This window comes from Cetorhinus maximus, chromosome 23 (assembly GCF_964194155.1).
Source record: "Cetorhinus maximus chromosome 23, sCetMax3.hap1.1, whole genome shotgun sequence".
Taxonomy (NCBI): Eukaryota; Metazoa; Chordata; class Chondrichthyes; order Lamniformes; family Cetorhinidae; genus Cetorhinus; species Cetorhinus maximus.
The window spans coordinates 26049728-26065189 of record NC_135901.1 but is presented as its reverse complement, the minus strand read 5'-3'; the positions used below and the strand labels follow the sequence as shown (position 1 = coordinate 26065189).

Below are 15462 nucleotides of genomic sequence, written 5' to 3'. Positions count from 1 at the left end.
AGGTGTAAAAGGGGCCAAACTTTGGCAGGAGCCTAGCAGAGCTGAGAAGAAATGACTTGCTGGGTGTCCTCGGGCTGGCATGGACAAGATGGGCCGAATGGCCTCCTGTGCTATAACTTTTCTATGGTTCTATGTGGGAACAGGGAGACAAACAGGCTCCCAGAGGACAGAGAAAACAAGAGTACCTTGAATCTTAGACGACACCTGGGTGTGAAGGCCACCATGTTTTCACTGCTTGGCCTGGGAATGCTGACTCCCTGTACCGGGGATGGAATGTGGGGAAATCAATTGTTTCAGAGTTTGATTTGGCTTGGACGGGTACAGATGGATCAATGACAGATTTTTAATTGGTTCATTCAAATATTAGCTTGGCAATGATTGGGTTAAATCAGTCTCCGTAGACTTTGCAATGTATAAAAGTAAAAGAAGTGATCCCCCGAGTTCAGGGATTTGTAGAGGTTTTACATGTTGCATTGACTGGTGCCATGGCGTCTGGGACAGACCAGGGAGCATTTACGTGGAGATGGTGCTTCTATCCAGAGTGTAATGGTAATGCTGCTGCACTTTGATACTACTGCTCAGACATGAGCAAGTGTCAGCTCTTATTTGAATAATATCTCGCCACTATCACCAATAATTGTTATCACTGTGACTCATTTAAGAGTTTGGGAAAGAGGGACAAAAGGTTAATTAACTCCCTGAACCCCATTTTCTAACATCGCTGTGTCAAAAACAAAATCTCATCTCCCCCTGTGGCTCCCTTACCTTAGAGGGACTCATTTTCTGTTAAAGAGCCTGCCACTCTCCCTAAAGTGCATAAATCTAATCATGTAAAGCCCAGCAAAATCAAATATTTTTTTTGATAAAAGTTTATTAATGAAACAGAACATGGTTAAAAAGAAAATTACTTAAGGATCAAAGACAACCAGAGTAAAAGGATTTGCACAATGTTCTGGACCCAAATGGTTTCTCTTCAGCTCCTCTGTAAGCTGTTCCCAAGACTCCCCGCTTTGGAATCAGGGGAACTGAACCCCAGGGGTCACGTCACCATCAGACCCAGTCGCCCCGCCACTCCTTCCTCAATTGGTTGGAGGCCCACTTCCCAGTCAGCCTTCCAGCATCTTCCTATTAGTCAATACCCATGGCAGTTTCTTAACTGCGATGCAGACCCTGTTATTCTCAGCTAAATTCAGCCCTCAGCTCCATCATTGACATGAGCAATAGAGACAGAAAGGAGCCAGAGGCTCAAATGGGAGCTCAAAACTTGTGGCGGGCTGTAAACCAACACTAACGTTTGTCAGTCAAATACATGTTATTTATGCTGGAGTTTTGATTATTAGATTTAGGCACTAGAGGCAAAATGTGGGGAATTTAAAGGATAACTTTCCCTTTCTAACTTTGTATTGTCTGTAGTGTCAACTCAAGGGCCCTATCTGCCCCTTTGGGCGGAGATGGAAGTTCTCATGGCCAATATTTTGAAGAAGAGCAGGGGAGCTATCCCAGGTGTCCCGGCCAATATTTATCAATCAGCATCACTAAAACAGATCATCTGCTCATTATCACATTGATGTTTGTGGGATCTTGCAGTGTGTAAACTGGCTGCCATGTTTCCAACTTTACGACAGTGACTACACTTCAAAAGTACTTCATTGGCTGCAAAGCGTTTTGTGATGTACTGTGGTTGTGAAAGACGCTATATAAATGTAATATCTTAAAATTAAGATTTATATTATCTGATCTTGCGATCTGTAACTTAATTGATTTCAGCTTGCCACTTAATAAATTCACTTTGGTCCGAACAAGATTTTAACCAATTAAGGCAAAGCAGACTTCTCTCGATAGTAAACTTAAAAAAAACTTATTTTTTTATTCATTCATGGGATGTGGACGTCGCTGGCTAGGTCAGCATTTATTGCCCATCCCTAATTGCCCTTGTTCAGAGGGGCATTTAAGAGTCTGGAGTCACATGTAGGCCAGACCAGGTAAGGGCAGCAGATTTCCTTCCCTGACAATGGTTTCATGAGTCATTATCAGCCTTTTAATCTCAGATTCCTATTGAATTCAAATTCCATCATCTGCCATGGTGGGATTCAAACCCTGGTCCCCAAAGCATTACCCTAGGTCTCTGGATTACTAGTCCAGCGATAATACCACTACACCATTGCCTCCCCCATACATTATGAGATAAAGGTTTAATTAACAATTTTAAGACATTAACTTTTACAACTTCATGTGGGTGATCAGTCCGTAGAAGCGTCACCCTCTCTGGCTCCTTCTTTGACAGTAATTTCCTTGGAACTCAGCCTTGGGAATCTTCAGCACTTGGCTAGCAAGGAAGACCTTTGGAACCTCTATTTTTATCCCCAAAGTGACCATTACCTCACATCAGAATGGGGCTTGTTGTAACATGACAATGGATCAATTTAGTTACTAGATTAATTGTATTCACAATTACTTACACGACCTTCTCTCATTATCTTTGACAGGAATACAATAGAACTGTTTCATACTATCCCTTTATCTGATTCTATACAATCAGACAGGTTTTCAGACAGTTTCAAACTTTGAGGCTAATCAGAGCTTGAAGGTCTCTCTTACCAGTACATTTATCTTCATTGCACATTCTTTATGTACGCAGCAGTGAAGGTTTCACATCTTTACAGTGAATAAAACTCAGTCTTTTACTATAACTACTGATTCATTATTGATTCATTAATTGTAACTCAATTAAGGCTCACTACTTAAACATCTGTTACTGACTGATAGTTAATTAATACAGTAATATTTAATCAATACATTTGGTTAATACAAGATACAGTGGTTCAAAACAACAGTTCGTGGAAAACAATAGCTTTTTTACTAATCCTGAATGGATTAAATAATGAGCCTTATTCTTAAACTGGATTTTGGCAGAATATGATGTCCTATAGCTTATCAAAATTAGAAAATAATTTATTTGTTTAAACAATTTCTGCTAGTTCTGCAGTTTCTAGAAAAAATAGGTTTATATGGTGTTCATTTTTTAAAATGCAGATGCACCCTTTATAATATAATTATCTATTACATTGATGCACTAAGTGATAACTTATTCAAGGTTCATTACTGAATAATCATCTGGTTCATGACTGGCTATTAATACAAAACCAATATGTATTTAATAAAGAAAAGTTATACAATGTGCAAAAGTTTCAAGAAGCCACGTGTTAAGAGTTTAAAATGGCTCCCTTGACCTTGTTACTTAAAACAGTGAATACAGGATGAAAGTGATTGATTTTTAAAATGAAATTTGACTACCCCGCCCTATCTATAGTTTCATACATTACAACAATGATGAAACTTCAAAACTACTTCATTGGCTGCAGAACACTTCAAGAGGTCCTGTGGTCCTGAGAGGTGCTATAGAAATGTATTGTTTCGTAATTGTCCAGAAAATTGAATATATTACACACAATCCCCTTGTCAAAATCATTGATAAAGATTGAACCTTAATTTTGTGTAATAACCACACCTTTGACACCATTTTGAATACTATGTGAAACTTCAAACACACAATATCCTGAATTATTTGTTTTAAAACACAGCAAGTTGTTGTGATTTGGAACGCACTGCCTGAAAACGGTGCGAGAAGCAGATTCACTTCTATCTTTAAAAAGGGATCTGGACAGATTCTTGAAAGGGAAAGAAAACTGCAGGGCGACTGGATTAATTGAGTTGTTTTTCAAAGAGCCAGCATGAGCATGATGGGCCTAATGGCCTCCCTCTTTGCTCTGTGAGCCTTGTAGGCATTTAAAGTGAGTGGTCATGACCTGGAATCTGCTTCCAATGAGGGTGAGAGAAGCGGAGATAATTGGGTGGACAAATAAACCTATAGGGATGTGAGGATGGAACGGGGCAATGGAACTGACTGGTCCACTCTGGAGAGCTGGCATGCAATTGATGGGCCGAATGCATAATTCTATGATCTAAAGAGAGGAATTTCATCTACTCCAGTCTCTCCAACTAATTGAAGTCCCTCATCCCTGGTGCCGTTCTCATAAATCCTGTCTCCAGCCTCTCAAAGAATTCACATCTTTCCTTTAATGTGTGGTCCATATATAGTGTTCCATTATAGACGGATAGAATTGAAAACCAGGGAGTTTATGTTCATCTTGTTTCGAACCATGGTTAGACTAACTGGGAGTACTGTCAACATTAGTGATCTCCATTTAGAAAAAGAACAATACCAGAACCAAAAGCATTTTCTTCACTGACACTTCTCAGGAAAAAGAGAGAAGACTGGAGGATGACCTGATGGAAGTCTTTAAGATTATGAAGGGATTCAATAATCCAATAGGGATTTCATGACAAACCTCTTTACCCAGCGAGTGGTGAGAATGTGGAACTTGCTACCACAGCGAGTGGTTGAGGTGAAAAACATGAAGACATTTAAGCAGAGGTTAGATACATACACGAGGGAGATAGGAATAGAAAGATATGCTGATGGGGGGAGATGAAGCGGAGGCTCATGTGGAGCATAAATACTGACAAAGACCAATTGAGCCGACTGGCCTGGCCCCATGCTGTAGACTCAATGGAACAGAGACAAATGTATTTATTTGTGATCTATCTGTAGTGGTAGGAAAAACACTGTTTACTATTTAGGATATAATAAATGTACTTAATCAGCTTTGTGGATCATTTCAGTGGGAATGTGCACTCCCAGGCTCAAAGAACATCAGCCCACTGGAAGCAAAGCCTTGAGACCAGCCAGCCCAGCGGAAAGAAGCCCTCTGACCCTCCCACTTCATCAACAGTCAGAATGAACATGGTTCAGTCCTGGATGTGATTAACAACAGCAATAACAGCAGAATCCCTGCAATCATCTGTGAACTCGCTGGTGTCTCATCAGGCTGGATAACTGAGTAAATCCCTTCCCTCAAACAGAGCAGGTGAATGGCCTCTTCTCAGCATGAACTTGCTGGTGCTTCAGCAGGGTGGATGAATGTCTGAATCTCTTCCCGCAGTTACAGCAGATGAATGGCCTCTCCCCAGTATGAATTCGTTGGTGCATCAGCAGGTTGGATGAATCACTGAATCCCTTCCCACACTCAGAGCAGGTGAACGGTCTCTCCCCGGTGTGAAGTCGCTCATGTGTCTGCAGGGCAGATGAATGAATGAATCCCTTCCCACAGTCAGAGCAGGTGAATGGTCTCTCCCCGGTGTGAATTCGCTGGTGTCTCCGCAGGGCGGATGAATGAGTGAATCCCTTCCCACACTTGGAGCAGGTGAACGGCTTCTCCCCTGTGTGAACTCGCTGGTGGGTGAGCAAGTTAGTTGACTGATTGAATCCCTTCCCACACTCAGAGCAGGTGAAAGGTCTCTCACCGGTATGAAGTCGCTGGTGTATCAGCAGGTTGGATAACTGAGTGAATCCTTTCCCACAGTCAGAGCAGGCGAATGGCCTCTCCCCAGTGTGAATTCGCTGGTGTGTCATCAGGCTGGATAACTGAGTAAATGCCTTCCCACAGTCAGAGCAGGTGAACGGCCTCTGCCCAGTGTGAACTCGCTGGTGTCTCCACAGGGCGGATGACTGAGTGAATCCCTTCCCACACTCGGAGCAGGTGAACGGACTCTCCCCTGTGTGAACTCGTTGGTGTGTCAGCAAGTTAGTTGACTGATTGAATCCCTTCCCACACACTGAGCAAGTGAAAGGTCTCTCCCCGGTATGAAGTCGCTGGTGTATCAGCAGGCTGGATAACTGAGTGAATCCTTTCCCACAGTCAGAGCAGGCGAATGGCCTCTCCCCAGTGTGAATTCGCTGGTGGGTCATCAGGCTGGATAACTGAGTAAATGCCTTCCCACAGTCAGAGCAGGTGAACGGCCTCTGCCCAGTGTGAACTCGCTGGTGTCTCCGCAGGGCGGATGACTGAGTGAATCCCTTCCCACACTTGGAGCAGGTGAATGGTCTCCCCCCGGTGTGAATTCGCTTGTGTGTCAGCAGGTTGGCTGAGAGAGTGAATCCCTTCCCACAAACAGGGCAGGTGAATGGTCTATCCCTGGTGTGACTGCGTCGATGATTTTCCAGTGCAGATGGGGTCCGGAATCCCTTCCCACAGTCCCTGCACTTCCACGGTTTCTCCATTGTGTGGGTGTCCTTGTGTCTCTCCAGTTTCAACAATCAGTTGAAAACACTTCTACAAACAGAACACGTGTACAGTCTCTCCCTGCTGTTAATGGTCTCATGTTTTTGTCAAGCTGTGTAACCCGTTAAAGCTTTCTCCACAGTCAGTGCACTGGAACACTCTCACTCGGGCTGTGTGTCTCAGTGCTTTTCCAGTCACACTGATGTTTAAAACCTTTTGAAGCAGACAGAACAGACAAACAGTTCTCCTTCTAGATTCTAAGGCCGATGATACTCACATTGTGATGAACCGAGTGACTGTTGATGTGACATTTGGTTTGAGATTTCAGTTTGCAAATCCTCCCCCTCTAATGTCCTGTAAAAGTTTACAAAAGTCATTGCTGTCAGTACAGGGGAGAAATTCAGAACAGGCTATTGTAATTTTGATAGAACATTCTTTCCTCTCTCAATCCCCAAAATCTCTAAATCTCCATCCCGCACACTTTCCCTACATCCTCATTCTGCCATACCAAATATACACCCTTCCAATTTTTCTAAAGGTGCTGATTCAAGCTGATTGACAGATTCATGTTCACTGCTTCCTGTCCTGGGCACGGAGGTTATAAGAAATGGGAACATCAGTAGGCCATTCATTCCATCAAGCCTGCTCCACCATTCAATAAGATCATGTTTGATCTGATGTGGCCTTAACTGCACTTTCCTGCCTATCCACTAACCATTTGGCTCCCTTGTCGATCAAAAATCTGTCTAACTCGGCCTTGAATATATTCAATGTCCCGTCTCCACTGCTCTCTGTGGATGAGAATTCCTAAGACTAATGCTCCTCTGAGAGAATAAATTCCTCCCCATCTCCATCTTAAATAGGAGACCCCTTTTTAAAAACTGTGTCCCCTTGTTCTAGATTTCCCCATGAGAGGGAACATTCTCCCAGCACCTGTCGAGCCCCCTCAGAATGCTATTTGTTTCAATAAGATCACCTCTCGTTCTTCTAAACTCCAATGAGTTAAGGCTCAACCTGCTTAGCATTTTTCATAAAACAATCCTTCATCCCAGGAATCAGTCTAGTGAACCTTCTAAAATGGCTCCCAAGCCAGTATATCCCTCCTTAAGGAAGGAGTCCAAAACTGTACAGAATACTCAACGTGTGGCCTCAACAATGCCCTGTGCAGCTGTAGCAAGACTTCCTGAAAAATTCCTTTGCGAGTAGTGGACCGGACCCAGAATAGGGACAAATGGACCTTCTAGCAAGTATAAGTGAGCCACATTGTGAGTCCAACTGATAATCTTATATTGGGCCTGGTCCTCAGCAGGGAAAATGAATTTGTCGAGGCATTGTGGCTTTTCAATTAAACAAAAGCTACATGGACAACTATTCCTTGTCGTTTCCCCCAGTGGCATCTCTCAACCAACTGGATTTGACTCGGATTTTCTGAATTTAATTAAAAGCTAGCCATGATTGTTCCCTGGTGCATACCCCAAAGCAACAACGTGACCTGAGTACACTTGCAAAACAATCAGCTCACTGTTTTACAATATGAATTATTGTTCCCTTTGAAATTTGACATTCTAGCATCTATTCTGATGCGTGCAAATGAAAAGCTTCGACAGAATCTCTCTTTTTACAGCAATACTCAATGTCTCTCTGACTGTACTGTCTCATTAAATACCGGGCAACTCCTGGACAAACCACCCCTTTCATTGAGAGGCCTGGGGCAACCTTTCCAGAGTCTGCACCCTCCCTGGATTCACTTCATTTCCTTCAGTTCCTGCAAGTCAACAATTTAAGCCCAGAATTAGAAAAGAAATGGAAAGGGGGAAACATTGATTTCCTCACAGATGATGCCCAGAGGAGGAAGTTTTAGTCTGAAGCTCATTGTCCAACTTCCGCATTGTGACGTCCACAATGGAACACCATGCCTGAATCAGCCAATAGGAATCACTCTGCTCCGCGGTGACGTCTTCGGGTTCCAGTCTGCAGGCCAGGCCCGCGGACACTGGAGCCCCGCCCCCACCCATTGTTCCCGCTCCCCCTGCATCTCCTCGAGCCAAGGTTTCCAGGCAACCGGCTGACGGCACCGGCCAGAGCGAGAAGCCGCTCGGCGAATTCCCCCTCCCCCCACTGACTACGGCGGCTGGTCCAAAAATAGATCGAGAGCGACCGCTAGCGGCAGCTGCACTGCGCGTGCTCCAGACAGCTCGGGTCAGCAGCCCCTTCTGCGCCTGCGCGCTGGGCTGCCCGCAGAGGGAGTGCAGCTCACAAAATGTCTTCCACTCATTTTCTTTCAAGTTTGATTTTAAACAATACAACATTTGTTATTAACTTCACACAGACACTAAAACTTCCTCCTCTGTCTAACATCTGTGAGTAAAACACTTTCTTTCCCTCACAACAAAAACAGAAACAGAAATACCTGGAAAAACTCAGCAGGTCTGGCAGTAGTTTCGAGTCCTCATGACCCTTCAACAGAACTAAGAGATAGGAAAAGGGTGAAATATAAGCTGGTTTGGGGGGGTGGGGTGGGGGGGGTGGGTGGATGGGTTGTGGTGACAAGCAGCCAGTAATAGGTGGAGATAACCAAAAGAACACAGACAAAAGAACAATGAGGTGTTGAAGGTGGTGATATTATCTAAGAGAATGTGCGAATTAAGAGTAGAAAACAGGACAAGCAAGGTACAGATAGCTCTAGTTGGGGTGGGGGAATACTAAAAGGTAGAAATAAACAATGGGTGGAAATACATTTAAAAACAATGGAAATAGGTGGGAAAAGAAAAATCTATATAAATTATTGGAAAAAACAAAAAGGAGGGGGAAGAAACGGGAAGGGGATGGGGATGGAGGAGAAAGTTCAAGATCGAAAATTGTTGAACTCAATATTCAGTCCGGAAGGCTGTAAAGTGCCTAGTCGGAAGATGAGGTGCTGTTCTGCCAGTTTGCGTTGAGCTTCACTGGAACAATGCAGCAAGCCAAGGGCAGACATGTGGGCAAGAGAGCAGGGTGGAGTGTTGAAATGGCAAGCGATAGGGAGGTCTGGGTAATGCTTGCGGACAGACCGAAGGTGTTCTGCAAAGCAGTCACCCAGTCTGCGTTTGGTCTCTCCAATGTAGAGGAAACTGCATTGGGAGCAACGAATGCAGTAGACTAAGTTGAGGGAAGTGCAAGTGAAAAGCTGCTTCACTTGAAAGGAGTGTTTGGGCCCTTTGACGGTGAGGAGAGAGGAAGTGAAGGGGCAGGTGTTGCATATTTTGCGTTTGCATGGGGAGGTGCCGTAGGTGGGGGTTGAGGAGTAGGGGGTGATGGAGGTGTAGACCAGGGTGTCACGGAGGGAACGATCCCTACGGAATACCGCCGGGGGGAGTGAAGGGAAGATGTGTTTGGTGGTGGCATCATGCTGGAGTTGGCGGAAATGGCGGAGGATGATCCTTTAAATGCGGAGGCTGGTGGGGTGATAAGTGAAGACAAAGGGGACCCTATCATGTTTCTGGGAGGGAGGAGAAGGCGTGAGGGCAGATGCTTTCTTTCCCTCCCCTGGGAAATACAGAAAGTTGTGGGACTCTGTAACCGGAATTAGTGCCAAATATGCTGAGGGGGAAAATGTTTGTGATTTTGTGGAACCTGTTTTTATTGTATAAACTTTTTAAAGTCAAATTTATCCTGTCTACTCAAATCCTGTTTGTCTGTTAATGCAGGTTTCATGTATGTTGATTTTAATTTGATTGTTACAGTAAAAGTTTTAAAAGTTAACCTTATCCTTAGGTTTATTCCGTTGGGGGTTGTCTGGGAATTTGTTTATTTTAAGGGGATCGTAACAACATAGATATGTCTAGTGGTGTAATATTGTACATATTGGATATATTATTTATGGTTCTGCAAAAAAGTACATTTATTACTATTTCTAGTCTTGTAATGTTGTAATATAGTACTGCAGCGATGTTGACACAGCAACTTGTAAAGGCTGAGTTGTTTAAATCCCAGATGGAAACTTGAACAACTGTCAAAACCTATATTTTCAATTGGTATGTTTGAAATGCAGCTCTGAGTTCAGAAATAAAACCACTAAGCCTCAAGAGGTTTTTTTTATCTAAACTAACTTAAACATTTATTAATTTAACAAGAAATTAAACACATATACATGTCTACAAATTACTACCATAATTTTTAAACAAATCCCCAAATTAATCACACCCAGGTAAATCTTCACCAAGGCAACAACAACCCACAGACGTTAAACAGACACCAGGCAAAGTACATATCATCTTACGAATTCAAAATGAGGTTCCTTTCAATTTGTTTCCTTTGCAGACAGTTGTAGGGCTTACAGGCTTTTTAGATGTTACATGCCTCTGACCTGCACACACAAACTCCTCTTGGGTTACACCTAGCTCTCCCTTTGAACGTAAATTCAAACTGTATCATTAGGTCTTTGAACTTCACCTCTTCTAACAATAAAACCCCTTTCATAGCACCAATTTTATTAGTAATATGAACACATTTCTTGGTCTCCTAGCTAGGTGCCCCAAGATGTTACCCCCTTCTTTTGAATGGTTTATTCAACAAATGCAGATATACTCTTTGCCTTTTAACTTACTGTTCACCCAATTACCACCTCAAATCTACTATACATAAAAGCACCCAGATTATCTGGCTAGAATCCAATTAAGCCACACATACACACCCACAGACACAGACCCTACTATAAGTCCAATTTAAAAAATAATTTCCAATAGCATTATTTACATTCATATCTTCATGACAAGCTACATTATATATTTACAGTTGTAGAGTCATTACAGTACAGAAGGAGTCCATTCGGCAACTCGAGTCCATGCCGACTCTCTGTAGAGCAATCCAGTCAGTCCCATTCCCCCTTCTATATCCGCGTTACCCTGCAAGTTTATTTCCTTCAAGTGTCCATCCAATTTCATTGTGAAATTATTGGTTGTCTCTGCTTCCATCACCCTCTCATGCTGCAAGTTCCAGGTCATGGCAACTCGCTACCTAAGAAAAAATCTTCCTCACATCCCCACTATATCTCTAACCAAGTGATATAGTACTGTATATTACACACATTTTTTGTCCAATATTAAAGATTATATATATATATATATGTATATGGTGAACAGCCTGCATGAAGATTTTCAGGTCTCATTGTCCAGCATAGGAAGCAGTAAGCATGAATTGACACCTTCAGGAGAATTAGGAGGATGTATATGAGGTACAGCAGAGTGAGAATGGAGAGAGAGCTGGGGGTGGGGGTGGCGGGTGCTGTGGGGAACAGAAATTTACAGACTTGGGGAATGAGAGAAGAAAGAATGTTCCATAGAAACTAGAATTGCCTGGTCTGAATTTCTATTCCGGACTGAAAGTGATGACTTTTATAAACTCCTTTTACTGGATATTAGAAGGTGAGGATTTGAAGACGCAAATCTCAAAACAAACTTCACATCAAGATCTGACAGAGTCACTTGGTTCTTCAGGACCTGAATACCAATAGCATTTCAATCTAGAAGAAGAAATGTTTGTCTGTTCCGTCTGCTTCAAAAGGTTTTAAACATATCTTTGACTGGAAAAGCACCAAGACACACTCACCTCAGTTCCAGTGCACTGACTGTGGAAAGAGCTTTAACCGGTTACACAGCCAGAAAAAAAAAATCACACCATTCACAGTGGGGAGAGACTGTACACTTGTGTGTGTGGACAAGGCTTCAACTGATCACCGAACCTGCAGAGAAAGAAGGCCATTGGCACCATGGAGAAAGTGTGGGATTGTGGGGACTGTGGGAAGGGATGCAGATTCCCATGTCAGCTGGAAACTCATTCATAGCAGGGAGAGGCTGTTCACCTGTTCTGAGTGTGGGAAAGGATTCAATGATTCATCCATCCTATGCAAGCCGAGCAAGTTCACACTGGGGAGAGACCATTCACCTGGTCAGGGTGTGGGAAGGGTTTTACTCAGTTATCCAGCCTGCAGACGCACCAGCGTGCTCACACCGGGGAAAGGCCATTCACCTGCCCTGAGTGTGGGAAGGCATTCAGTGATCATTCCACCCTGCGGAAACACCAGCAAATTCACACTGGGGAGAGGCCGTTCACGTGCTCTGAATGTGGGAAGGGATTCAGAGATTCATCTGCCCTGCAGAGGCACCAGTGAGTTCACAATGGTGAGAGGCCGTTCATCTGTTTCGTGTGTGGAAAGGGATTCACTGACTCATCCACCCTGCTGACACGTCGACGAATTCACACCGAGGAGAGGCTGTTCACCTGCTCCGAGTGTGGGAATGGATTCAGAGATTCACCCACCTTGCTGAGGCACCAGTGAGTTCACACCGAGAGGCTGTTCAGCTGCTCCGCGTGTGGAAAGGGATTCACTGACTCATTCACCCTGCTGACACACCAGCGAGTTCATACAGGGGAGAGGCCGTTCACGTGCTGTGTATGTGGGAAGGGATTCAGTACATCGTCCAGCCTGCTGAGACACCATGTCACCCACACCAATGAGAGACCTTTCAAATGCTCTGACTGTGGGAGTTGTTTCAAAAGCTCTCGGGACCTGATGGCTCACCAGTGCATTCACACTGAGGAGAGTCCGTTCAGTTGCTCTCGCTGTGCGAAGAGATTTAGAACATCATCCAACCTGCAGGCATGGCAGCGAGTTCACAAGTGACTGCAGGGGTTGGATTCTGCTGTTATTGCTGCTGTTAATCACATCCAGGACTGATCCATGTTCATTCTGACAGCTGGTGAAGTGGGAGGGTTGGAGAGTTTCTTTCTGCTGGACTGGCCGGTCTCACAACTTTGCTTCAAGTGGGCCGATTCTCTTTGAGCCTGGGAGTGCACATTTCCCCTGCAAAAGCTGATGGAGGACATTTATTTTATCCTGGATAGTAAATAGTGTTTTTCCTACCACTACAGTTAGATCTAAAGTATATACATTTGTCTCTGTTTCACTGAGTCTACAGCACAGGGCCAGGCTCATCTGGTCTTTGTCAGTATTTATGTTCCACATGATTCTCCGCCCACTCCTCTTCATCTCCCCCATCAGCATATCCTTCTATTCCTTCTCCATGATGTATGTACCTAGCTTCGCCTTAAATGTATTCATGCTGTTCACCTCAACCACTCGTGATTCCTTTCACAGAGTCCATTGCTGAAAGGACTTTCAGCTGCGATGTTCATGAACATAATGTTCATGTTTTCACACATCTCTAAACTCATCATTCGCAAATTCCCCTCAATTATCAGTCAGAAATTTAGCTGGTGTGCCAGGTCTAGTCACAGAATTTTTACAATGCAGAATGAGGCCATTCGGCTCATCGAGTCTGCATGAGCTCGCTGAAAGAATGTTCTACCTAATCCCACTCCCCTGCCTTATCCCCGTAACCTTGCACATTCTCTCTTTTTGGGTAGCAATCCAATTCCCTTTTGAATACCTCGATCAAACCTGCCTCCGCCACCCTCTCAGGAAGTTCGTTCCAGACTCAAATCATCCTCTGGGTGAAAAAATTTCCTCTCATCACTTCTCCTTTTGGCAATTATTTTGTATCTGTGCCCTCTAGTTCTTGATGTTCTCTTGAGTGGGAACGGTTTCTTACTATTTACCCTGTCCATACCTCTCGAGATGTTGAATACCTCTATCAAGTCTCTTCTCAGCCTTCTTTTCTCAAAGGAAAACAGTCCCAACCTCTCCAATCTTACCTTATAGCTACAGTCGTTTATCCCTGGAAACATTCTTGTGAATCTCCTCTGTACTCTCTCCAATGCCTTCACATCCTTCCTCAAGTATGGTGCCCAGAACTGGATGTTGTGCTCCAGATGAGGCCTAACTAGTGTCTTACACAAGTTTAACATGACCTCCTTACTCTTGTACTCAATTCCCCTATTAATAAAACGTAGGATATCATATGCTTTATTAACTGCTCTCTCAACATGCACTGCCACCTTGAATGAGTTATGTACATATACACTGATGTCCTTATGTTCCTGCACTTCCTTAAGAACTTCCCTTTATTTCATACAGTCTCTCCACATTCTTCCTGCCAAAATGAATCAGCTCCCACTTCTCTGCATTGAACTTCATCTGCTATTTGTCTGCCTAGTCCACCAATGTGTCTATGTCCTTTTAAAGTTCAAGACTATCCTCGTCACAGTCGACAATGCTTCCAATCTTCGTATCATCCGCAAATTTTGAAATCATGCCCTGCACACCACAGTCTAGGTCATTAATATGTATCAAGAAGAGCAAGGGTCCCAACACTGAACCCTGGGTAACTCCACTACAGACCTTCCTTCAATCTGAAAAACAACCATTTATCACTACTCTCTCTTTCCTGTCACTCAGCCAATTTCTTATCCAAGTTCCTACTTTCCCTTTTATTCGATGAGCTAGAATTTTGCTCACAACTCTGTTCTGTGGCACTGTATCAAATGCCTTTTGCAAATCCATATACACAACATCAACAACATTGCCCTTATCAACCTCTAGCCAGAACAATTCCATACTTGACCCCTCTGGAACATCCTCTCTCTCCAGTACTGTAATACCATCTTTAATCAATACAGCCACTCCACGCCCTCCCCAACTTTCTTCCTTCCCTGTCCCTCCTAAATACCTTATACCCAGGAACATTTAATGCCCAGTCCTGTCCATCTTTGAGCCAGGTCTCAGCTATAGCAATAATATCATAGTTCCATTTGTCAGCCTGTGTCTTTAGTTCACCAATCTTATTAATCACACTCCATGCATTCACACGCATGCACATTAATACTAACTTAGGCTTTTTAAACTTTCCCCCTTGCTCTGACTCCATTTAATGACTTATGATAGCCTACTCTAGTTCTATCAGACTCTCCGAGTGTTCTACTTACCTTGATACTACTCTCTGATATATCCTCATCAGCTACTTCTACTTCTCTACTTCCCACTGGCAGTTTTTCTCCTCTCCTCTCTGAATTTCCCCTCAGGTTCCCATCCTCCTGCCAATCTAGTTTAAACCCTCCCTATCTATTTCTCCATGACTTGGTCTATAATCACCCTTTTGTCCTTGCGATGTCTTATTGGAGAAAGACTAAATCGGTTACCATGTCTATAAAGTGTAGAATGAAAATATTTCTGTCTTTGTCCCATTCCTTTCGATCCATGGCATCTACCTTGTTATGGAGTCACCTGCCAAGGGAAGGTTTACAATAGGATCCACTCATAATTGGGCCAAAGCTCCTTCTAACTGGTACAATTTATTCAGAGCAATCATTATCATTTTCAGCCTCAGAATTCTCAGCATCATGTGTCACTCTGAAGACCCTGATTTTCTGCTTTGGGCAGTTCATCACACAATGATATTGTGAG

At 43.6% G+C, this 15462-nt stretch overlaps 2 protein-coding genes across 3 annotated transcripts in view; one reads left to right on the top strand and one right to left on the bottom strand.

Annotated features, from left to right (window-relative positions):
- The window catches only part of LOC144697912 (uncharacterized), a 294824-nt gene that overhangs the window by 13254 nt on the left and 266108 nt on the right, over positions 1–15462 (top strand).
- LOC144696974 (uncharacterized) lies at positions 2498–8014 on the bottom strand. Of its 2 annotated transcripts, none has more exons than XM_078568705.1 (2): positions 7789–8014; positions 2498–6476 (listed from the first exon to the last, which is right to left on the bottom strand). In XM_078568705.1, the coding sequence occupies exon 2, from the start codon at positions 6119–6121 to the stop codon at positions 4916–4918; it is 1206 nt and encodes a 401-aa protein (XP_078424831.1). In that variant the 5' UTR covers positions 6122–6476; positions 7789–8014; the 3' UTR covers positions 2498–4915. The 2 variants fall into 2 exon arrangements, with proteins under 2 accessions (XP_078424831.1, XP_078424832.1); XM_078568706.1 differs by having other exon boundaries at positions 7956–8000.